We start from the raw sequence: 25,467 nt of genomic DNA, 5'->3' as shown, positions 1-25,467 counted from the left end.
TGCTCCTTTAATATTTCATGCCTCCTCTTTGTGATCCTCCTCCAGGCCTCCCAGACCAGGAGGAACCCCGGAGACTCCACGCAGGACGCTGGCTGCCCCCCCCCAGCCCTCCAACCCGGCGCTACAGGCACAGATCAAACAAGGTAACTACAAAAAGGGAGGGGGAAGCTCGCTTCACACACCCCCCGGGGCCCTGTGGGGGACGGAGGGAGGAGAGGCGGGGGTTTGATAATGCAGCCCACCGGCAATAAAACCCACAGTTATTTGTATTTATTTTTAAGCTGAAAAATCACAGGTGGAAGCTGCTGCTGCTTGACGCAGTCAGCAGGTCTTTAATAGGATGTTCTGCTGTTTTTGACCCGACTACAGTGCCACAGTACAGACTTTTGACTGCAGCGTAGAATCTGATCTCCCCTCTCTCAACACTATTTATTTGTATCTGTGAGAGCCTTACTGAGCACTGAATTAGTTAATTTACTGATACTTGGAGCCATACAGTTTAACCTCAGTCTGTACTCACATTGGGTTACAGGCTTCTGTGCTCGGCTCAATGGAACTTTTTTGTGAGAGGCTGATTCACATCCACTCGGTGCTGTGTTTTGTTCAAATATCTAAAAATAATAATGTTTATGCTAACCTGACAGGCACCGCTCTTAGCTGTGGGAATTATAACTGTTGTCTGTCTGTACACATGACATTGATTACACTTCTGTCCATCCGGGGAGAGGGATCCTACTCTGTTGCTCTTCCGAAGGTTTCTTCTGTTTTTTTTCTCCCCAAGGTTATTTTGGGATGGATGGATGAATGAGTGGGTGGTCGGTCCCTTCCAACAATCACAGTTGGTTTGTTTTAACCATGACCACAATCGGTCTCCAACCATAACCAAGTAGTAACCAAACATTAGCATCGGCAGATCAGAAAAACTAATCGTCTTGGAAGTCACTAGGAAACTAATTTCTTTGTCTTTTTAGCGTGGAGCACTTTTTGGAAATATTATTGTAAGCATATTACTATGAATGGCAGGAACGAGAGCACGGTCGGACATCTTTAGAATCCAGATAGTCTGGTTGTTACAAAAAAAATAGATGGATGAAAGACGGAAGAAGAAATCGAGAGAAAGGAGAATATCACTTAGTATGGGGAGGGGGGGGGGGGAGAGAGTCTTTGCAGAGAGAAACTTGCTCTTGTTCGCGGTCGGGGATGTTTTAACCAGCCGTCACCATCTGCCTACCACACACACACACGCACACACACACAAGCTACCTACCAGACTACATCAAGCGTAATATCTACAAATACACACACACCTACATCAAGTCGATGTGAATGCAGACACCGCACACACAAACACATGCATATGCCATAGGTGGCACCCTCGAGTGTCGCAGGGAGGCGGTGTTTTTAGTGCTATTGTTACGCCTTAATGGAGGCCAAGTGTGACAAGCGTGTGGACTTATTCACGACACACGCCTATTCACTACCATTCACGGGGGGACGCTCTGCCGTGACCTCTGCTCAGCTAGCTACTCCAACCTGTGTGTGTGTGTGTGTGTGTGTGTGTGTGTGCCTGTGTGTTGAGGCTTTGTGCAGGAGAGCGCTCACCATATCTTTTCACATGGAAATAAATGAGGAGGCCCCTCTAATATACTGCGCCATTTAGTCTGAGATTAACAGAGAGAGCAGGGTTTCTTCAAATGATTTAACATAACTAAAAACATCTTGCAGTTACTATTTTATAATTATGTCCACACTAAATTCTCTGTTTTGGCCCTTTGACCACACACTGTCTATCAATAACACACATCTTGTTCGACTATACCTTGATTAGGGAAGGTAGCAGTAAAAAAGGAATTATCTTTGAAAGGGATAGTGCAAATGATTAAAGTTGGGTTGGTACTTCTCCATAGTTAGTGTACCAGCATGGGAGCAAGGCAATGCAATGCTGTGGACGGAGGCAGCAGTAAAATGTATTTTAAGAAAGAAAAAAATAATATATAATTTGGAATATTTTCCAACGGGAAACTGAACTGACTGAAACTTGTCTCTACTGTTTTTGTTTATGGTGTTGTATGGCAAGAATGAGCAGAGATACATTTCACTTCCCTGTCAGAAAGGGCTGTTTGACAGCAAGGTAAAAGCGGTGAAAATATTTCACATACATTTAAACTTACATTCAAACATATATTGATTGTATTTTTTTGGGGTATCTAGAATAATGTTGCTGCTGCACCCGTCCTCAGCAGTACATTGCTTTGGTCCTGTGTTTCTCCAAATTGAGGGCTGTGCCGACTGTCATCTACTGTAAATACACTGACTATGGATAAGTACCCACTTCAAACAATCCAAACTCTCCTTTAATATTCATGGGATGGACAGAGAAAAACAGATAATTCTGAAAATGCTCATGAATGATTGTCAACCTACTCAGCCATTTACAACTGTGTTGCTTTCAACCTGAGCTGAAGCAATTCATTGCTTAATGAGCTTTGTCAATTGACTGAAAATACACTATTTTGTTTTTCAGCCAATGAGTTAGATGTTTTTCTTTGTCTTCAGTAAAAATACATTGAATATCTTTGAATTATGGACTGTAAGTTAGACAAAATCAATCAAATGCAAGATGTCACCTTCAGCTTTCAGAAAGTGGAAGCCGTTTTTCGGAAGTTTTATAGACCACCATTGTTTGATAAGAATAACTTGGTGAATATTTGCGCTGATTCCATATTCGTGACATTTGGCACCATTTTGTTATTGTTGTTGTGAGGCCTAATTAAACTAAAGTATATTTGACAGGCATTTCAGTGTGGAAAATATTTATCTGCATTAGTCTGAACATGATCTGACTTTGCCTCAAGAAGTTACAGCTTCATGATTTCTCTAGTTATATATGAATACTAAAGTGTGATCTGCATATGTCTGAGGATTGTCTTACAAAATAATTTTACCAAAGCTAAACTTGATCGAATAAAATCAGAGAGCAGTAGACCATTCACATAATATTTCTTTCATCCTTTTTGATAAAGCCAGTTTAGCCTCCTTCAATAATGAAGCTCGTAAAAATAGCTGCAGACTGGAAGATACACTCAATATTCACTCTTTCAAAAGGATAAGTAATGAGAATTCTTAAAACAAAGAAGAGTTGAATCTCACTCACTTGTCCCTCCCCCTTACAATCAAGATGTCAATGAAGATTACAAAAACGGGGATTTCAAAATCTTGTATATTGTAAGAATTGAATTAATCTGCTGATGCTCCGATTCAAAATATTTTTTTAGTCATAAATGCCAAAATGTGGCCAGAAATGCTTTTTTTCTAATGAAGCAGGTGTCAGCAGTCAATGATGATATGAAACAGTCAATTGAATAGGTTTTAATTGTGAATCGCGTTAACCACGAGAGGTCCTTGAGCACACAATCAGTATGTGTGTCGTGGATAGACCGACATGTACACACATCCCTCCACATAAGCTTGAGCCTGGTAGAGATAATAAAGAGTTAATGCATTTCTTTAGAATTTCAACAATTGTACATATTATTATGAATCGTTTCTGGTGCCCTGATGTTTCTTTTCCAGGATTATAAACTTTGAACTGGGACTCAAAGACAGCATGCTCGCACCAAGACCCAGGCAAAATCTTTCAAAGTTTATGGAGCAATTGTTTATGGAAGAATATCTCCAATATAATGTGACTTTAAGGCACAAAAGTGCCGAAAAAAAGACATTTGAAAAACTCAACAGCAATGTCTCTTTTCAGGTTGTTCCTTTCCAACATTGCTGTTGAGGCAGACAAGTGAAAAATTACGTATTTTTGATTTTGGGGTGAACGGTCTCTTTAACCATGCTTTTATTTGGCAAATGCAGGTATTGAAAGTATTACTTTATTTTTTGTTAGAAAATCTTCAATGAATTCTGGGGTTTTGCAGGATCATCCGGTACGATGTTCTTTTTTTTGGGTCCACAGATTGTTTTGGCATAGACTTGCCATTCTTGTAAAGATCATTTTATATGCATTCTTTATTTTTAACTTAGTACTTCCTTTCTTGTAATGGATTCCTTATTTCTTTTCCTTACACTTGTGTTTTTGTATGCTGTTCATATGTGTTGTAAATACCTTTTCTTCTTCCCTGCCCACCGCAAATCTCCTCTCCATTTTGCTAGTGAACATATTTATAACTTCCTAACCTGTTCTATCCTTCTTGACTATTTCTCTCCTTCTCTTCCTTTGCAAGCTGCTGTAGCTGCCACAGCCAAACCCAGCACATTTACTACTGCTACCACTGCTGGGGCCCCTGGGGGCCTTTCTCAGAGGCCCCCTGGCTCTCCGAGCCCTAGCCCTGCTTCTCATTACATCCCCTCAGTCAACGAAGGTACAGACTGAACTGATAGGTACCGCGTAGGGGAAAGTCTCGCAGCCATACTCCTTTTTAGTTACTTGTCTTTGGAGATCTCCTGCTTATTAGATCTTTTTTCCTACATCACTTCCTTCTGTCCTTCCTTTTTGTTCCTTTTCTCCATCACATTTGTATTTTTTTTTCCACTCTCCATTCTTATTTTAGTTTTGTCTTTATTCTCTTGACTCTCTCGCTTTCTCTTCATGTCATCACAATTCTTCAACTCCCCTCTCTTGACTACATCAGTTATTCATCTCCACACTTGTTTCCCCTTGTTTGTACTCCTTATTGGCTCGTCACCTCTTTTCTTGTAGCAATCTTGATTTTTCCTGCCGTGAATGTTAGTTTAGGTTTTTATCTCAGGTTTCTCACTCTCATTTTTTCATAGTGTCTTTGTCCTTATTTTGGGCTACAGCGCTGTCTGTTTCACCTGTCTTTCTGCCATGGCTGAGTTCAGTCCACTTTCAATCCAGTCAGACATTTATAGTTTTTGGTCTCCAAATGCAATTGCTGCAAAATATTTGCCATAGGAATTGGTCAAGTGTTTTTGATGTGAAATCTGTCGGACTTGGTCATGATAAATTACACCAGTTCTGCGATATTTGTAAGAGCTAACCAATTTGCTTATTCCCTACACATTTCTAAAATAAAGATTTTTTCAAAGAATAGTGGCAAATTATTTACTACATAATCCAATAATTAAACAAAAACAGTAGTACAAGCAACACAACTGTCAATCTCTATCATATTGCTGTCAAGTGTGTATTCACAATGTTTTCCATGGCCTTGTAATTTTGTAGAAGCATTGTAAATTCAATTCAATAATTTCTGATAAATCATAAGCATATTGCAGCAAAAGTAAGTGAGACAAAGAGCTGTGTCATCAGCAAACTGTTACTTTTCTAGTGTTTGGAACTGAGAGTGCATTGACCACAGTCCTAATGCCCTTGTGTGTGTGGCAGGTTTTCAGTTGACAGTATTCTGTAATTTTGACCTGTGTTTTCTGTCTCTAAGTCTACCTGTCTGTCTATGTGGCCATGTATCCCCATGTTTCAGTGTCTCTAGGCTCACGGTTTGCATGCTTGCTATTTCCATTGTCACTGAGGGAAAAAACTATAAATATAAAAATCTGTGTTACCAATGACAAGAAATGTCCCTGTTTTGACATATATACATCCCTTTGTTTTCACTTGCACATACATCTTACACAGGAGTACATTTCGAAGAGGCATATATTTTAAGGTTTTATGTTTTCAGGTTAAAATGGAAGACTGAATGATAACATGTTTCTTGAATTATTTATTTGATTCATTATTGTAAATTAACCAAAGAGTTCATTCTAACTTTATTGCTTGAGTCTCTCATTTGTCCCTCTCAGAGGTTAATACAGTTGTTTTCTATTGAACAGCTTTCATACACTTTTTTTTTTATTAAACATTGTTTGGCTTGTACCATGATGGCCTGTTGTCCCATCCTCCTGAACAATTACTTCATTATTATGGTGTCTATTCAAAAGTCGAGTGCCTATCAAAACAGATTAGTTTTGTACGGGAAAACGGCAAGCATGGACTCAGAGGCTTATTCCTCTCCAGTAGGATAACTTGACCGCTGTAGGGGTAAACAGAAACTATAGCGAAGATGTCAAGTTTTTTATACCATGTTTTTTCCAAAACACTGCCTTGCAAAAAACATTATTATTATTATTATTATTATTATTAGTATTTGTATTTGTATTTGTATTATCATAAAGCAGCAGCAGCAGCTTTGATACTTCTTGTTAGCAGTAGTAGTAGTCAGTATCATTGACAGCTTGTTCAAGTTGTACCAGCAGCAACAGTATAAAAGCCAATTCATAATTTCCATGTCTTCGCGTCATGCAAGGAAATTGTAAAGATATGTTCAGAACTCGGGTCCCGTGGCCACAGGAAATCCAGGATTCAATGAATTAACAGTTAATTAACAATAATAAAACAATGATCCTCTCTTATGCTTTATAATACATTCCTCATAACATCCCAAATTAATTATCATACATTTCTTTATGTATTAATTTAAAACATAGACTCTTATTTACATGTGCAAGTGTATATAAAATCCACTACAACTCAACAGTATGCTGTGCTCCTTTTGACAAAAACGTCATCATCAGCTTATTTCCTCGACGTCAGCGTGAAGCCCAGGATAGGAGATCCGCCATTACCACCAGTTATATCTTTTTGTCTATGCCTTGGATGGTTGAAATTCTCATGTGTGGAAAGTCAGACTTACACAGACCCTAAACTTTTGTATGAATGGAACCGTGGAAAGTATGCTCAAGGCTGTAGTAGTAATAGTTAGTAGAACCAGTAGAAGTGGATGCACTAAAATGGATAGTTTTAGTGCATAAACAGCAAAATAAGTAGTTGTAATTGCTGTTCACAGCAACATCAGTATTAGTAATAGCAGCAGTAGTGGTAGCACCAAACAGTAGTTGTAGCAGTAGTAGTCTCTGCTAACCACCCTAGAAAAAGTAGTTAGCTGTGATAGTTGTTGTTTTAGCTCTAGTTAAAGGCATCTGCTACATTGGTCATTTTGTGCTTTCAATCATTTATAGCATAATTGGTTAAATAAAGTCATTAAAGTGACATACAGTAACACATCTAATATATGTACAAATCTAATTGATATCAACAATTTTACAGCTGTGGCTTGTAGATCTAATTTTACGAACTCATTTTAGAAAATTATTCAAATTTAATTTTGTTTTAATATTTTAAGTTTCTGCAAGACAGTGATGCAAATGTTGCAACTAGAGGTTGACGAACTATTGCATCATGTGACACAATCAATCTGTCCACCTCTACGTGGTATATTCCTGAATGTCATATGTCTGTAATACACCTAACAGTTTGAGTTTTTCTTGTGTATGTCAATGGCGGAGGTAAGTTGGTGCCCCTGGAAAAGAAATTTGGATGAAATTTCTTTCCTGCCTAAAAGCCATTCACTATCCATTCAGGTACATTTCACATACAGCACATGCATTTTCCTTGGACAACATATATTAAACCAATATATGTGAATAAGGTGGTTTATGGTTCATTGGTTTATGTTGAGCATCTTTTGTCACAGATGTGTAAAAGCTGGTGTACATTTCTCTGGTGTTTGGTGTCAAATATATATACAGTATGCCATGACCTCGACTCAGTCCGATACAGTTGGATTGTAGCCCTATTAAAACGATACCAAGACATTTTGAATGTTAGTTCTTTTTCATTCACTGAAATGCAACTGAGAAAAAGTGTAATGTATAACACCTGTGAACTTACAAGGTTTTCTAATGTTTCCCTCTGGTTTCAAGTAAAGTCCTCCACACATTGTAATGATGTAGTGATCACTTTGATGCTGAATGAAATCAAACACACTCAAGTTCATCATGCCAAGGTATCGTTATGAGGATTATGTCAGTCCACCTTTGCAGTGCTGTACATCTGTTGTTTACCTGTGGAATACATAATCAGGCTATGGTTAGCAGAAATAATAGCTTTGCTCTAACCAAGACTGCAAATATTAATTGACCAACATTATTTCCATTCGGTGTTTACCTGTTTGTGTGATTTTAATTTTGTGTGTGTGCGCGCGAAACTTACTGCTGCCGTATGGAAACATTTTTTTCAGCCTGTAGGGTATACAAAATTTAAATTCCATTTTAAAGGAATAGTTTAACACTATGGGGAATGCCCTTATCGTGTTGTCTTTCCAAGTGTGACTTGAGATGTTTATGTGCAAGTTTAATAAAGGGTGCAAGGTGTGATTTATAGTGTTTGATCAGTCAGCTTTTGACTATCACTTAATAATTGCATTATCTGGTGATTCCTCCTAACAATTCGGTCCATTAACAAGACCAGTGCAGTGGCCATTCATAACATGCCTTTTCAGAAGGGGCCGAATGCTTGGACCCTGGTGTTCTTTCTTGAGAACTGCTCATACACACAGCAAAATCAGAAAAACAGTACTAGTAAGGCTCTAATAAAAAAAAGAATAAGATATTTCCCAACTGTGTCGTATAATTCGAAAAGAAAAAAGTGTTTTTATGTGACATTAAGTGAGACGTGTATATGAGCACATGAAAGGCTTTGGAATCGAGAACTATCCACTGGCCCTACCTGTAGTCTTTTCTTACTTTGTGCATGTGTCTGTGTGTAGGTTGGAGCCAGCTGGCAGCCATGCACTGTGTGATGCTCCCTGACCTCCTTGGCCTGGACAAGTTCAGACCTCCTCTGCTGGAGATGTTGGCGAGACGATGGCAGGACCGCTGTCTGGAGGTAACACACACACACACACTACGCACATGTCCAAGCTAGGCCTCCTGCACCAACCCTGTTTCCTTACAATTATTTTTATTTATTCTAAATGATCAAAATATTTTTTTTTATAGAAATGGATTGTCGCCATTATTACTTACATGCAATGTTGCAATATGTTCATACTAAATATACGTAACTGCAACATGTGAACTGTCTATGTATCTTAGTTGTCTCCCGTATTATTTACCATGTACCAAATGAATCATGTTGTTTTATTTAAAAAATCCAGCATGACCTTCAACATGGCTCAACAACCTAAGACCCTCTGTAGAAGACTGAAACATATTTATTAGAATAGCTCCAATCATAACTGTGCGGTTTTAGGTGCGAGAAGCAGCACAAGCTCTCCTACTGGCTGAGTTAAGGAGGATTGGACAATCCGGACGTAAGGACACCATCGACCTGTGGGCTCCCTACCTTCCTCAGTATGTGGACACCGTCAGCTCCCGTAAGTACCTCACACTACTAAATATCTGAGAAAAAGAAATCCGGATTTGGTTGCACTGGATCTCCTTGATTTTTAATGTTAATGTTACCAAATAACAGTATTTGTTTACAACTCAGTTTCTTTTCACACACTCATGGTGAGGTCTTCAGTATTGATATGAAGATATTGAACCAGGGTATTGAATCTAAGCCATAATTTTGGTATTGTGACAATACTAGTCATAAGCCTTCTTCAAGCCCTGTGGCTCAGTAGTCAGTGGTTCGATCCCTGTCATCAGTGTATAAATGGGTAAATGACATGTAGCGTTAAAACGCTTTGAGTGGTCGGAAGACTAGAAAAGCGCTATACAAGTAAAAGGTGGTAATGGTTTGTAGAATCAGTTAGCTTAACGTTCTTCACTTTAATTAAAGACATATCACGATTTCCTGGTCACTCTCTGTCTATAGTTACACCTTCTGATGGGAAGGAAGGTGAATCTCCGCCTTCTTTTCTTGGAACAGCCTCCTCCTGAAACGCTGTATGTGTTCGGGAATCGCCTTGTGGTTGGTGAGGATGCTGGGTGTTTCTCAGGGGAACAGTTGCCATGGAAACGGGCACAAGTCAGTGTTGTGTTACCACAGCAGTACCGCAGGTGGGGGAAGGGGGTGGGGGGGGGTAGTGATGGGCTTGTGACCTCAAGGGATGAGGGAGGGAGGGAGGATGGAGTGGGCGGAGACTGAGAGATTGTGCGAGGTTAAAGGGTCATTGAATCCTATCTGTGTGCTGCACGGCAAGACTGGAACAGAGAGTAAGATGACTCCTGCTCGTCCTGGAATATAATGGGAAAATCAAGGAATGTGTCGAATTCTCTGGAGAAGTCCTTCAAATCTGTGGTCTGTCTGTTGTTGACCACCACAAATGTAATTTCCACACATTTTAAACTCAAAATCCAAAATGTTACCCTCCCGTAAAAAAAATCTGCGCAAACCCAAGCTAACAAACACTAATGTATTAAAAGGAGGCTGACATATATTTGCCCATTATGTAATACTCAAATCGGGTGCCTCCAACATTATGACCATGTCCACAGCAAATGCTGCTGAACATGGAAACTCTTTTTTGCTTGTTTTCAAGTCGGGAATTCGCCTTGGAAGTTGGGTTTTGCATAAGCTGAATCCGAAACATCCATCTGTTTGACCTTCCTTACAGCTTCAATGTTCTCAGATGCAGCACCTGAGGAAACATATAAATAGTCTCAAGGGCCTTATTCAATCATTAGAGATAAGTCATAAGGGCCACAAAAGACAGCATGAAATTTGTGTAATTGGGACAACGCCCATCTAGGAAGCATCCCATAGGAAAGAAAAATAGACTTGACCCATCTTGTAGATCAGTGCCATATCAACATTGGGTTTCATAATGACACCACATGCAAACTAAAATCTTCAACGGATGTAATCCATCCATATAGGCATTTTTGAGAAACATAATGGACATTCTAATTAGGCCACTATATACAAGAAGGCGGCCACCCTTATGAAAACGGCCACGTCTGAGTTGAAATCAATAACCTTACAACCTTACACCAATCTTGTTCTTCTGTGAAGAAGGCAGCAATTGGAGGCATGCGGAGGAGAGGCCATTTCCAATGTTTCCCCAAAAGACCTCTGGCCCAGTCATTCTAGTGTGTCATCTGTTAAGCTACCTCACACCACAGGTCGCCTCCTCCTGCTGTACACCACCTTCCTCTCGCACACTCACTCTGTTGTCCCTCACATGGGACGAGCGGTACAACATAAATGGAGTGATCAGACCCATTTCACACTGTTGACACTGTCACCAAATAGGCCCTCTGTAGTCCTCTTAAGTCCCCCTCGCTCTGTGTGTCCGTCTGTCTCTCAGCTCATCCTCTCCAGCAGCAGAGTGGTTGGTGTTTTGAAGGAGACACCAGTATTTATCCATTAGCTTTCAGTGAGAGGAAATGCCATAGAGTCCTGCCGTCGCAGCATGGGGGCTAAGCAGTTGCCGTGACCTTTCAGCACTCTTGGAGACGTTTAAAAGGCTTTAACACAAAGAAGACAGGGCAAGCTGGAGTTGTTAATCTCCACTCAGAGGAAGAGACGTGAACTATACACATTTTATTTATCGTCGCTGCTGTGTTCAATTAGCTCAGCGTTTCAGCTTTAAAGGAGCAATTCAGTTCGCCTCGGTCCAAAGTTTGAAGGATATGCCAACCAACACCTCTACAACTCTGGGGGGGGGAATGTAAATGGACCCAGGAGAGAGCCTGGATGCTTTTCATTCTCCATTTTCGTTTTGTTTCTTTCTTTTACTGTTTCATACATATTTCACCCTCCCTCCTCAATCCCCCCCCCCCCCCCCCCTTTAAAGTCTAAATATAACTAATAATAATACAAATGGTAAAAGGCCTCAAGTTTACAGAAAAAACAAGAAGAACTTTGTGCTTTCGATAATTTTATCAATAGTTACAGAAAGAAATGGTCAAAATGCAAAAGGAAACAAAGCTAAAAAAAGAAAAGAAGACTAGAGCCCACTGTGACAGGTACTACATATTTTAAGCAGAGGAGGAGAGAGAGAGCAACAGACAGGGGAGAGGAGGACGAGATCCTGGAGGTTAACTAGGCATGTTGGGAGCTATGTGTCATGGCTGACATGACAAGCTTGACCTTGGAGCAGGGCGAAACATCACCCACCTGTCATCCACCCATCCTCCACCTCCCTCGGATCCTGCGTTTCTCTTTTTTCCATTCCCTCTCCTCGGACAGTTAAGTTAGTGTGTGTGTGTGTGTGTCACACTAGTCAAATCACCACAAACAACACATGCAGATCAGAATTAGCCAAATCTGCACAATGTTTTATTATGAGACGTGTTCATAACTCGGGGAAGTAATTGCAGTGACATCATCTCGTCATTGGAATGGTATTGGATCATTCTGCCCTTTATGATTTATTTCCAGTGCCAATGCAGGAGGCAGCGTGTCCTTCGAGCAGCAAGGTGAACAGTGCAGCTCGTCCAACTCGAATGCAGGCAACCCGAGTTTGCTGTTGTATAAATCTAATTCTTTGGTGAGAGGTTTGCTCAGTCAGGTCACCTATTTGTCAGTACAGCAACACAATTAAATCTACCACTGCAATAGCCTGTTCACTAAACGTTGTATGAGCTCAATGCTGGATTTGTGAAGAAGCAAAAGCACAGCTGCACTGAGGAGACTCTTTTGAACCATGGCCGTGTCAGCAAAGCGTCTTTGAACTGAAATTTAACTGAACTGAGATAGACGGAGCTCTGTTTATGTAGAAACATTGTTGTCAGTCTATTTGTCCAATCACAGCAAAGCATCAGTTATGCTTTAATTCAGTTCAATTAAGTTTGTATCACTTAAATGTTTGAGGCGGATCAACAACCAGTGTGTGTGTGTGTGTGTGTGTGTGTGTGTGTGTGTGTGTCGCGTGCACACGTGATATACAGCTGCACAGTCATTATGTTGAGCTGTCAGTGGTGTGTGTGAGCAGGTTAATTGGAACATGATGCACAACGTTAACCAGGATTAATCAATGTAATTACACTGTGTATAATTACAGTGTTTTTTCCTGGTGAGCTCAGGGTATCCTCCTGTGTGATGAATTATTGTTATCTTTTGAGATGAGGGGGAGGGGCGGTTCAATAATGTAATTTCTATAATTAGCATTTTTGGGCCGTTGTTTTCTTGCACACTGCTGTGTGTTTGTGTGTGTGTGTGTGTGTGTAATTCATTAATTAGGCTGTTTTCCCAGAGATTAGTCCAGCATAGGCTCTGTTACCTTTAGCCGCTTCATTCATTAACCCAGCCGCTAATGAAAAGCCACTCTTAATTGGCATTGGGGAGATAAGGGCTAAATGAAAACACTAAATATACTGTGTGTGTGTGTGTGTGTTTCCATTAATTCTCTAGATAAGAAAAAGGCCCAATAAACCTTTTATTAGCTTCTTAACCAGGACAGTTAGCCTTTTAATAAGGATCAACACAGAAACCTGGTCGGATGAGTTCACAACTCAAACACAACTGAACTGAGTTGACGAGTACAAATGGCGATTATTGTTAGTTGTTATGTTGACAACCACCACATTAAGCGTTGTCACAGCCCGCTGGTAAGAAAGCGGTTGCAGTTCTGGAGACGGACGACTGGCTAGTTAGCTGGGTAACTAGCTTGTCCTTCTCTAGAGTGACAGGGAGCCAGGCGGAGGGACCGTCAAACCCTGGTGGAGGGACCGTCGGACCCAAAAAGGGAAGAAACCTTCAGGAGAGCAACAGAGGAGGATCCCTCTCCCCAGATGGACAGATGCAATAGATGTCATGTGTACAGAATGAACAGCATTACAAAGTTACATAAACACATTACATGAATATGACAATGTATGAATGGAACTCCAATCCATGAAACCGAAGGAGGTAGAGAGGAGGGGGGGCGGGGCGGGGCACATCTGCAGGGCCAACGCGGGAGGCCGGCTCACCAGGCATCAGACACCGCCAGGTCCAATGGACCCTATGATACGTGAAGTCACAAAGACTCCGGGAGGAAGGAGAGTTAATAAGGTGCAATGGAGAGATGTAAATTCATCCATAAGGAGAGAGAGAAGAGGAGATAGGTGCTCAGTGTATCCTAAAACATCCCCCAGCAGCCTATAAGCCTATAGCAGTATATCTAGGGGCTCGACCAGGGCAAACCTGATTCAGCCCTAACTATAAGCACTATCAAACAGGAAAGTCTTAAGTCTATTCTTAAATGAGGTGACTGTGTCTGCCTCCCGGACTGAAAGTGGAAGCTGGTTCCATAAAAGAGGAGCTTGATAACTGAAGGCTCTGGCTCCCATCCTACTTTTTAGGACTCTAGGAACCACAAGTAGCCCCGCATTTAGTCAGCGTGGCTCTCTAGTGGGGCAATATGGTAGTACAAGCTCCTTAAGATATGATGGTGCATCACCAATCAAGGATTTGTAGGTGAGGAGAAGAATTTTAGATGTGATTCTTGATTTTACAGGGAGCCAGTGCAGAGCAGCTAATACAGAAGTAATGTGATCTCTTTTCTTAGTTTTTGTGAGTACACGAGCTGCAGCATTCTGGATTAACCGTTTACAAATACAAATTGAGATCGATCTGATAAATAGGATTTAAACCAACTTAGTGCGGTACCTGAAATGCTAATCGACTGATCCAATCTCTGTAATAGGATGTCATGATCAATGGTGTCGAACGCAGCACTATTTCAGTTACAGTATTTCAGGTGGCATCACACGTGTCAAGGGTGAAGAAATTCCACCACCATGTTTTTTTACACAACTTTGACTTGTCCTTATGTTTACTATTTCATGTTTGTTCACCTCCTCTTCACTTTCTATTCTACTACTAAAATCGGATTGCGTTGTTTTCTCCCACACACATACACACACACACACACACTGCCCTGCTTGTCTCTATTTTTCCTTTGACAATACAGGCTAATATTTAACTACTAAATCAACTAAAATGTTTCTCTCTCTCCCCCTCTCTCCCCTCAGCCGGGTCGGCCACTGAGCCCTCCGCTCCGGCCCCGCCTCCTCCCGAGGCTCAGCCAATAGAAGCAAAGGTTTCAGAGGAGGAAATGGACGTCACGGATGATGACATCACCGCAGGTAGGGACATAAATTACGAGGTATCTAGAATAAAAAGGCTAATTTAATTAGTGCCGGGGGGTAGCAGGTGTAACGTGTTTTTTGATTCTTTATCAAGCATGTTAAAGTTCCGTGCTGCTAATTGCTAGCGCCCATGCTTTCGGTTTAAACATGGATTTTGTAGTTAACATTTTCGCATTATCAGGGACATTTGCGGGGAAAGGTTGTTTTTTTTTGCCTGGTGACCCCTGGAGCCACATCTGGTTTGTTATAGGACCCATTAAAAGGTCATTTTTCATTTTGTGCTACTGAATTTAGGGTTTTTACCCGGGTGCACACAAACATCAAACTGCTTTTGACACCATGCAGGTCCCAGCACACTGATATCTCTCACTCTCACACACACGCACGCACGCATGAAATGACTGACACCTGCAGTACAGGTAGAAAACGCACACTCTTCCAGTCCATTTATCTTTTGACACATTACCCTGAAAGTTTAATTGTGAGAGACACTGATGGGCAGATGCCCGGTAGATCTTCTCCGGTGACTATGATCACACAACCCGTTTACTTTTTCATCCGTTGGTGATCACAGTATTAATAGCCGGAACATTTCTTTATAATGATCTTGTGATTAGTGGTCCTCCTGCAGCAGCAGTTGATCGTGAGAGTAACAACAAAATGAACATGTCTTAAAGGAAGTTTATATTCTGAGGAGCACTGCAGCATCCTGTCCTTTTGACAGTGATGTGTGTGTTTTTTTCTTCTCCCCATTCAGTCTCTGCAGTATTAAATCCGTTAGCAGACATAGCAGAGTCTGAATCTTCTCTGCTTTGGACGGGAAAAGTTTTTGTTCTATTTTCTTTTGTTTCCTTCCTTCCTTCCTTCGCTCCTTGTTCTTTTTAGTTTTTGAGCTCCTCTTTTCATGAATCCATTTGAAAACATTGTGGATGTTCTGTTTTGGTTAGTGGACAAACAGCTGCAGTTGTGAAGGCCTCAAAGTAATTCATGAAAATCAAAACCTCATGTATTGATGTCAGCCTTTTCTGCAATATCCATTCGATGTATTTACATTTACATTCAATAATTTTCTCTCATGGTATCGGACAATTATGCACGCAATTATGCATGTAATCCAGCACAATTTAATCTCGTCGATATAAGCCTCAGCGTTTATCCTTCGTTCTCTTTACGTTGCCTGTTTGTGTCTTTAATTTGTTGAGACAGTAAAAATGAAAGTTAAATGATTTATATTATATTATATTATATTATATTAGAGAAAATGCCAGATTTTCTTTTTATTTCAGTCTCCTGCACTCTAATGAAAGTGAAGTTATTATGACAGCGTCAGGGCTGCATGGAACTATTCATTTATTCTTTATTTTCTGTAGTACAGAAATTAAAGCGAGGCAACATCTCCAAATGTCTTCTAAACCCAGATATATTCAGTTTTTCACATCTTCACACTGGAGAAGACTTTTTCTCCCATTCACACCCATTTATACACTGATGAATGAATACACTGACAGGGGCTACCATGCAAGGTGACACCTGCCCGTATACTTGACAATTGGTCAGTCAATACTTTTAGAATTATTAGGTTCATAATTGTTAGAATGCCAGGGTGCTGGTAAGGAGACTCCGACCATTTGTCAAACCAGTCCTTGAGATTTGCTTCACATGGGAGTTAAAGGACAAGTCCTGATCAAAGATAAAGCCGAGATTCTTTATGGTGGTGTTGGATGCCAGGGCAATGCCATCTACAGAAACCACATCACCAGATAATTGATCTCTGAGGTGTTCAGGGCCGAGTAAAATAACTTCAGTTTTGTCTGAGTTTAACATTAGGAAGTTGCAGGTCATCCATGTTTTTATGTCTTTAAGACATGCTTGAATTTTAGTGAGCTGGTTGATCTCCTCTGGTTTGATCGATAGATATAATTGAGTATCATCTGCATAACAATGAAAGTGTATGGAGTGTTTCCTGATAATATTCCCCAAAGGAAGCATATATAAGGTAAATAAAATTGGTCCAAGCACAGAACCTTATGGAACTCTGTGATTAACGTTGGTGTTCATCGAGGCTTCATCGTTTACAAACACAAATTGAGATCGATCTGATAAATAGGATTTAAATCAACTTAGTGCGGTACCTGAAATGCCAATCGACTGATCGAGTCTCTGTAATAGGATGTCAAGATCAATGGTGTCGAACGCAGCACTAAGGTCTAACAAAACAAGTAAAGAAAAATCCTTTATCTGATGCAATTAGGAGGTAGTTACCGGTAGTGAGGCAATACGCTTACCGGAAGAGAGAGATGATGGGTTCAGGTTCACGTTTGATGCACCTCCAAGCCTGGTACTACCCTCGCAAGACTACTGGATGGGTCCTGGGAGTTTGCCCGACAAGTCTAGATGTGCTTTGTGGACTTGGAGAAGGATTTCAACCGGGTCCCTCTGCGTTCTTTGTGGGGGGTGCTGCGGGAGTTTGGGGTGCCGGACCCGTTGCAATGGGCTATGTGGTCTCTGTACGCCTGTAGTAAGAGCTGTGCTCTTATTCTCAGTAATAAGTCAAACACGTTCCCGGTGGGTGTTGGCCTCTGCAAGGGCTGCTCTTTATCACCGGTCCTGTTCGTGACTTTCACGTACAGGATATCTAGGCGCAGTCAGGGGTTGGAGAACGTCAGGTTCAGGGGTCTCGGGATCACCTCTCTGCTGTTCGCAGATGATGTGGTCCTGTTGGCCACATCGGCCGTGACCTCCAGCATTCACTGGGGGGATTTGCAGCTGAGTGTGAAGTGGCGGTGATGAGAGTAAGCGTAAGCAACTCAAAATCTGCGGCTGCAGCAGTTAGAAAAGGCGCTCATTACCAATGGATAGACGTCCGGGGCTACAGAGACACGTCATCAGACGGCAGCCACTGGGTTACCAGATTGTGTTTCGGTCAATGAGTTCCGTCTCGTTTGCTCTTGACTGTTCACCCACATTCAGACAAAGCACAGTCTTCCACACAGACTACAAACAGAAACCAGAACATTTCCGATACTCAAATCTTGTCCCTCTGCCTATGGGTTCTGCATTTGAATGCCAAGTCTTCTATATTATACATATGGCATACAGTATAGGAAAATCACTACTGAGAGAAGAGAGGGGAGGCTAAGACGAGAGGAGAGGGGTGTAAAATGGAGGAAGAGAAAAAGAGGGAAAAGAGAGATAAAAAAAAAGGAGAGAACGGAAAAAAAGGTAGAGGGGAGGAAATGTAGAAGAAGAAGGAAAGGACCAAGAAGAAGAAGGAAAGGACCAAAAAAAGGAAAGCATGGAGGGAGAGGAGAGGAAACAAAAGAGGAGGAGACAAAGGAAAAAGAGAGAGCCACGAAATCACTTGGCTGAAGGCTGTTACCACAGCAATAGACTCATCACCTCAGTCTACTGTCGACACACACCCACATACACACACACACACACACACACATACACACACACACACACACACACACACACATACACACACACACACACATGCACACACACAGAGAGAGAGTTCAGGACGGGCAGGTGACAACAGTTGTTGCTCTGTGCCACAGCTGAAAAACCTGTGTGTGTGTGTGTGTGTGTGTGAGGGGGAGGTGGGGGGGGGGGGGGTAATTATGTCCCTGCTCGTGTCAGGGGATGTCATTAAGATCCACAGTACCCTCCTCCTCAAAACCACCCCCCCATCTCTTTCTCTCGGTGTGTCTCTCACACACCACACACATACGCAGACCTCTATGGGCATGACATTTTGCTAAAGCATCCCGAAAAACTAATTGAAGTGTAAACCTGAGAAACACTAATATGTGCACAAATAACAGAATGGAAGAATAATAAACTAATAATAAAGTAAGAAATGTGCCAGGAAAATCCAATTAGGACAACGATTTGTTTTTGTTTTATACAGTAAAGTGTCTCTATAACACCGGACGTCCTTCCATTGGTTATGATAGCGAATGGTGTGGGAGTGTATACTTCCTTGTTTATACTGGGCAGTGGATAATTCCCGGATTCATGCTCCTAGTACAGGAGAACTGCACCCGTGTGAGGCCGTCACTAACTGGTAACACTAACTCTGTGTTCAGTTGGAATTGGCAATGGATTAATTTCTCACTCAAACACATCAATTCTCATTCAAAAATAAAGCTGTATTCTGACTGAAGCTGAGACAATTTGATGGTTAGTCTATCAACAGACAAATAACAGTATATAATTGATAAACTCTCACATACAAAGTGAAAATGTTAAATCTCCTCTGTTTCCAGCTTCTCAAAAGTAAAGATTTCCTCCGTTCAGTTAAATACCTCATTGTTGTTTGTATTATCCTCATCTCATTTGGGACATTGTTCAGGCCAAGAAAATAAGGACAAGGACGACTGAGAGAGTATCTCATCTCTGCCTCTGATGGAGGGGTTGACCAGGGAGGTCAAAGGTCCATGCCGGACACAGTCCCATTGCCCCCCCCCCCCCCACACACACAAACATATTATCTCTATGCTGGCAGGCATTTGTGTCTCCTTCAAAATAGGGCTGCAACTAACGATTATTTTAATAATCGATTAATCTGTCTATTATTTGTTCGATTAATCGATGAATCGGATCAAAAAACAAAAAAGCATTAATTTCCAACCCTTTATTCAACAGAACTGTGCCAGAAAATGCACAGGTAACAGGTACCGTAAATTAAGGACTATAGACTGCACCTGGTAATGCTCCGCGCTCAACTCAACTTTTTTTTTTGTTATACTCAAACATCTCCGCGTCTTATTGGGTGGCGTAATAATCGCGCGACACAACGAATCGATAATGCAATTCGTTGCCAACTATTTTAATAATCGATTTTTATCGATTTTATCGATTCGTCGTTGCAGCCCTACTTCAAAATTCAGAGACATTATATGCTGATGTCTTTTAGCCACTAACACGTATAATTAAACTAGAGATATGTACTTGCAATAGTATTGTTTATTTGACATCCATTCCTCATCCTGTTTGTTGGATGGAACAAAGGAAAGTCAGATAAGGGTCAGAGGTCGGGCTGACCCTCACCTCGCGGTGTCATTAGCCCGGTTGTGATTTGGTTAGCTGAAACGCTAGCCTCCCCTGCTAATCTAATGTCGGAGCCTGGAGGTCGTTTGGGTCAGATCACATTTCTCCTCAGAACAGATTGAATTTACGGAGAGATAAATGGTCCGAGCTGCAACTCTGAATGCTCTTGATTGTTTCTGGTGATTGTGTCTTCTGTTTTACACAGTGATGGACCTAGCTGGTGTACAGGGATATTATTATATAACAGACAGAGTGAAGTTATTAATGTACAGGAATGTATTTATGTTGTCTCTCTACAGAAACACTAATATCTAAGATAGTAGTACAGAATAATACAGTATGTTATGAAACTGGTAGGAGGCCCCGGGGAAGACCGAGGACACGCTGGAGGGATTATATCTCCCGGCTGGCCTTGGAACGCCTCGGGATCCCCCAGAATGAGCTGGAAAGTGTTGCGGGTGAGAGGGAGGCCTGGGTCGGCCTGCTGAACCTGCTGCCACCGCGACCCGACCCCGGATAAGCGGGTGATAATGGATGGATGGATGGATGGATGGATGGATGGTATGAAAGCAGAATAACATGTTGTGTACACTATGATGCAGTGTAGCATGGTGTGATTAGGTTGATTAGTTAGTGATTTGGTATGGTATACTATGGTTTGGTATAGGATGGTATGATTTGATTCGGTATGGTTGGATTGTGTATGCTATGATTTGTCATAGTATAATTAAGTATAGTATGATTAAGTTTGATTTGGTATAATATGGTTTGGTATAGTATGGTATTGTTTGATTTGCTATGATATGTGTTGGTATGATTTGGTTTGATTTGCTATCGTAAGATTTGGTTTAGTATGGTTTGATTTTGTATCGTTTGGTTTTATTTTATTTTGTATGGTTTTATTTTATTTTGCATGGTTTGATTTGGTTTTATTTTATTTTGTCTTGTTTGATTTCGTATGGTATGGTTTTATTTTGGATTGATTGGTTTTATTTTGTATGGTTTTATTTTGTATGATAGGGTCTTTTTTTCTTTTTCGTATGGTATGGCTTGATTTTATTTGGTCTAGTTTGACTTTGTATGATTTTATTTGGTATGATTTTATTTATTTTTATATGGAATGCTATGTCTGGTTGGATTTGATATGATTTATTTTATTTTGCATGGTTTGATTTGGTTTGATTTTAATTTGTATGGTTATATTTCGTTTGGTTTTATTTCGTATTGTTTTATTTCATATGGTATGGTTTGATTGTATTTAATATGGTTTAATTTCATGTGGTATGGTTTTATTTTATTTTGTATGGTTTTATTGTGTACGGTAGGGTTTTATTTTATTTTGTATGGTATGGCTTGATTTAATTTGGTATGGTATGATTTTATTTAATTTGGTATGGAATGCTATGGCTGGTTGGATTTGATAAGGTGTTTGATTTTGTATGGTTTGATTTGGTATGGCATTCTCTCTCTCTCTCTCTCTCTCTCTGTCTCTCTGTCTCACACATGCACACACACAACCACAGGTGCACACAGGTACACACTTGTCTTATGGTTGAGTGGGCAGTGTGATAATGTGCACATGAAGGGGGGATGGGCAAAGTGTGTGTGATTGTATGTATGTGTCAAGTTTATGAATGTGTCACAAAGATAAAGCGCTAGCCTTGGGGTGTGTGTACGTGCGTGTGTGTGTAAGAGCATAGACACAGATAAAGAGTCATGGAGACCGATGGAAATGACTGGTGTACTGACTGGATTTCCCAGTTACTGTCCGAATGTCTGATTCGTTGTTTGATAACAAACTGACATCATGGCATGCTGATTGTCTGCGTGACTGAAGGGCCAAAACTGACTGACTGTTTTTTGCTAATTGATTTAAAAACAAGCTGATTGGCTGATCTCAGCTTCCAGTCCCAATTCTATCACAGAAAACCATTCACAGTATGATGGTTCGACTCAATATAATTTTTTGTCTTCCAGGTATTGTCCCAGTGGAAGTTATGGAGTCATTTAGGTCAGACCAGCACAACCAGTGTCAACACAACACATACAGGCAATTTAAAGACAATCAGACAGACGGAGAATGTTAACATGTTAACACTGATCTCGTCGCTGACTATGACATCATGGCATACTACATAGCACGCAAAAAAAAACACACACACTACTCGGCTCATATGGAAACAAGATGATAAGAGATTTGGACCACTCATTTACACGGACCCACATAATGTAAATGTTTGCGTGTTCTTCCAGTTCTGAAAACAGTGGCCCCGCTTGCACTTGGCATTACCGTGCGTCTTGCGTGACGCAATCCCCTGTCGACGCCATGGACAAAGCCAGATGATGCATTTTGACAACCGATATGATGGTTGGGTTTGTGCGGTCTATGCAGGACAGTGTCTGTTCTCAGCCAAAGGGAGTGTATGAAGTAAGAGAAACGTTACTATGCAACAACACCGGAGAACTGAAGTGGAGAGCGGAGTGTTATTGTAGTCCTAACAACTCCCAACAGAGTGATACGTTTTCCATCTAGTGGATCTAGTTAAACTTTCATTTATGTCAATATTTTAACATGATCCACTTTATAGTTTTGAATCATCTGTAATATACAAAGAAATCTGCTGAAATAGCAACCTTTTCCTAAAATACTGCCGGTGATGGCATCTCAATATGTGTGTCCTGCTGCCTTCAGATAGCTGCAGGGAATTAATAACCTGAAATTGTAGTAGTTTGCTTTTATTCAAAGCAAACTACAAACCTCAATCAATGTTTCTGTCTCTTCCTCACCGGCTTGAAGAAGTCTATGACGTTCAGCTTCACCCTATTCTCTGCCTTCTCTCTGTTCGCTCCACTTTACCGTCAGCAGTGGTTCGGTTCGGGAAAATGTTGAGTTCAAATGTTCTCAGATCATCTGCCTTTTCACCGCAGAGATCAGCTTGTTGTGTTTAAAGGTCGAATTAACTGTCCGACATCTTGATTGAATCCAATACTTCAGACCTGACACAATAAACTATGAGTCTGTCATCCAGATTTTTCCTTATTTCTTCTCTATTTCACAGCAATCCTTTCTTTTCAAGTGATATTTCATGGAAATATTTGAATGAAAAATGGTTCCACTCTGCTCTACCAAATATGATATCCAAAATGTTTTTTTGTTTTTTTTACCTGCCACTTACACTAGTAACGCTACTACAAAAACACAATACCAATGCATTGATGAATTGACATAATTGTCCGCTTTCATTCCCCTGATAACTTGGATTTCTATAAACATTGTAATTGCGCTGCAAGATGTCATTGTCCCTAATCGTCTTCCGTAGTGCCCCCGCTCACCTGTCTGTGTGATAGGAAGATCATATTCTCTTCCCTCTCACTCTTCAAGTTGTAATGCTTTTTATTTAGTGGAGTTTAAATCTAATTCTGTCAGACGGCTTTGGTTCGTCTGTGAGCGAGAGGTGGGCGCGCCGAAGCTAAGGTGGCTTTAATAAAAGCAATTCCTTCTTTATGAAGAAGTGGTGCGATGGAGGTCGTGCACTGTCTCTGCATCCAGAGCCATTTTTCAGACCGCTTCATTAATGGCCCGAATCTGACAGCCGTAGTGACGAAAACATTGGTTATATTAAAAACTGTCAGATCATAAATTAAACTGCAAAGCAAACACATAATTGATAAACGGATGATAGAAAAATAAGACCTCTTGCTTTCATTATTGCTCACACGCGGTAGTACTGAATTGTGAAGCGGAGCAGAGTTAATGTAATTGGATGTGGGTTGATTTCGTTGTACAGAAGTGTAAAATAATTATGAGGAAAAACTCACGAGTCAAAATGATGACGCTCAGTGGAAATGATGATATACTGCTCATTTAGTATTGATCTTTGATACATGTACTGTAATCATCAACATATGGAATCCTTTTCAAAATACCCTTAGATATATTCTAACAAGATATATTGTAATGAAAAGAAAGCATGATTAATAGCCCACTATAATGCCAACGGTCGTTTCTGGCCGTTTGCATTGTATCAATGGCAGGTGCTGCCAAATGGATGCGCACAAACGTAGTGGTAATAAGTCCCCCCACCCCATCCTCCCTAGCAAAGCATGTCGTTCTAGAAGCTTGGTGACTAGTAGGTCTAGCTGGTAAACTGCTGTAGCTGGCGAGCTAACCTCTAACGCGCCAGTAAGCTGGGAACATGCTAGCACTAGTCAGTTGTGCTACTTACCTGCTAACTGGCTCAATGTGCAAACATATAGCCAAATTGTTAAATTCAGAAGTCTTTAGTCACTATTCTGTTCATTTCAAACCGCGTTGTCGCATTTTGAAACTTGTTTCATGGCATTGGATGTTAATATGGTGTCATTGTATTGCTGCTTTGGTCAATTGGATCATGATGTAGGCCTTTTCTGTTCTAGATATGAGGGTTTGTCTCAGGGGGTTTTGCACAATGACGACAATAACTGATGGGTCATCAGCAGAGAGATAAAATCAACGGGAATTGCAGTTAAAGGACTTGTAAAAACTAGCAGTTTGATGCTGTGCGGTCTTTTCTTACAAGTTTGTTTGCGGTATCTCCCCCCCTCTCTCTCTCCTGTACCATCTAATTGGAGCGCTGTGTTTCCAGTGAAGCACAGATAGCTCCCCCGTCTGTGTCTTAAGACAGTAAAATACACTTAACCTTCAGATGGACTCGGGCCGGTTGGAAGTGCAGCCACCGTTTCGGGACTCCAAATCTTTTTTCTCTATCAACTTAATTGTGTTTTTCAATTATTTCCCCAGATTTTCTGTCTCCTGACATTTTGATGTAAGGACACACACACACACAAACACACGCACGCACACACCCCTCCTCTCCTCCCACATCACCAGAACTCTTTTGTTTCATGGACCCATTTCTTCATCCAGAGACATTTAAAGGCTTTGCTTCAGGCTGCCTTCAGCGTTCAGTTTATCTGCTTGCTTGTTGAGTTCTTATTAATATTCATGTTCTCACCTTTTTTGTTTTTGACTAGATCTTTTCTCAGCATTTTTAATGCCTGTCGTTCACTTTTTTTTATCCCCTCCTTCTCGTTCTCACATCGGTATCCTGCTGCTATTGATCCCCTCCCTCAGTCCCTGGTGATCAGGTTTTACCAGTCTCCCATTGATTACCAATGGAGGCATAGTCAAGGTGCATCATGGGAAGATGGTGGGGCTGCAGATCTAGAGGGGAAGGGTTGGGAAGGTTGTTGGTTTGATTTTCTCGGGAGGGTTACTAGAAAACAACATTTTTACTGAACGGAGCTTGAACGCATTGTAATATAACTCAATGCAACCTCCCTCTGTACATTAGCTGTTAGCTCTGTATATTAGCCACGCAGAACTGTGCTGCCCACCTGCTGCTAACAGCTAACTGTAACCAGCTCTCGATTTCAACACAGATTTGTGTTTCACAATGTAGTATTATCAGGGAAATGTCTTTATGCAACAGCCCTGCAGTAAATCCTCCCTTCATTATGAAAGGACTTAAAATAGCGATTTAGAAAATAAACTCACGTTTACAATGTTTTTTTAGGTAATCATTTAAGTTAAAAGTT

The 25,467-nt window shown here is 40.9% G+C and overlaps 1 protein-coding gene across 4 annotated transcripts in view; it reads left to right on the top strand.

Annotated features, from left to right (window-relative positions):
• LOC117740298 (WD repeat-containing protein 7) overlaps positions 1-25,467 on the top strand; it is a 105,000-nt gene that overhangs the window by 34,459 nt on the left and 45,074 nt on the right. For all 4 annotated transcript variants that reach the window (XM_034546612.1, XM_034546613.1, XM_034546609.1 and 1 more), the window contains exons 19-22: positions 46-143; positions 8,574-8,692; positions 9,059-9,182; positions 14,716-14,829. In XM_034546612.1, coding sequence (XP_034402503.1) covers positions 46-143; positions 8,574-8,692; positions 9,059-9,182; positions 14,716-14,829 — 455 coding nt within the window. The remainder of the gene's footprint in view (positions 1-45; positions 144-8,573; positions 8,693-9,058; positions 9,183-14,715; positions 14,830-25,467) is intronic.

The sequence above is a fragment of the Cyclopterus lumpus genome, chromosome 12, assembly GCF_009769545.1.
Source record: "Cyclopterus lumpus isolate fCycLum1 chromosome 12, fCycLum1.pri, whole genome shotgun sequence".
Taxonomy (NCBI): domain Eukaryota; kingdom Metazoa; phylum Chordata; class Actinopteri; order Perciformes; family Cyclopteridae; genus Cyclopterus; species Cyclopterus lumpus.
This window is presented reverse-complemented; position numbering and strand designations above follow the sequence as displayed.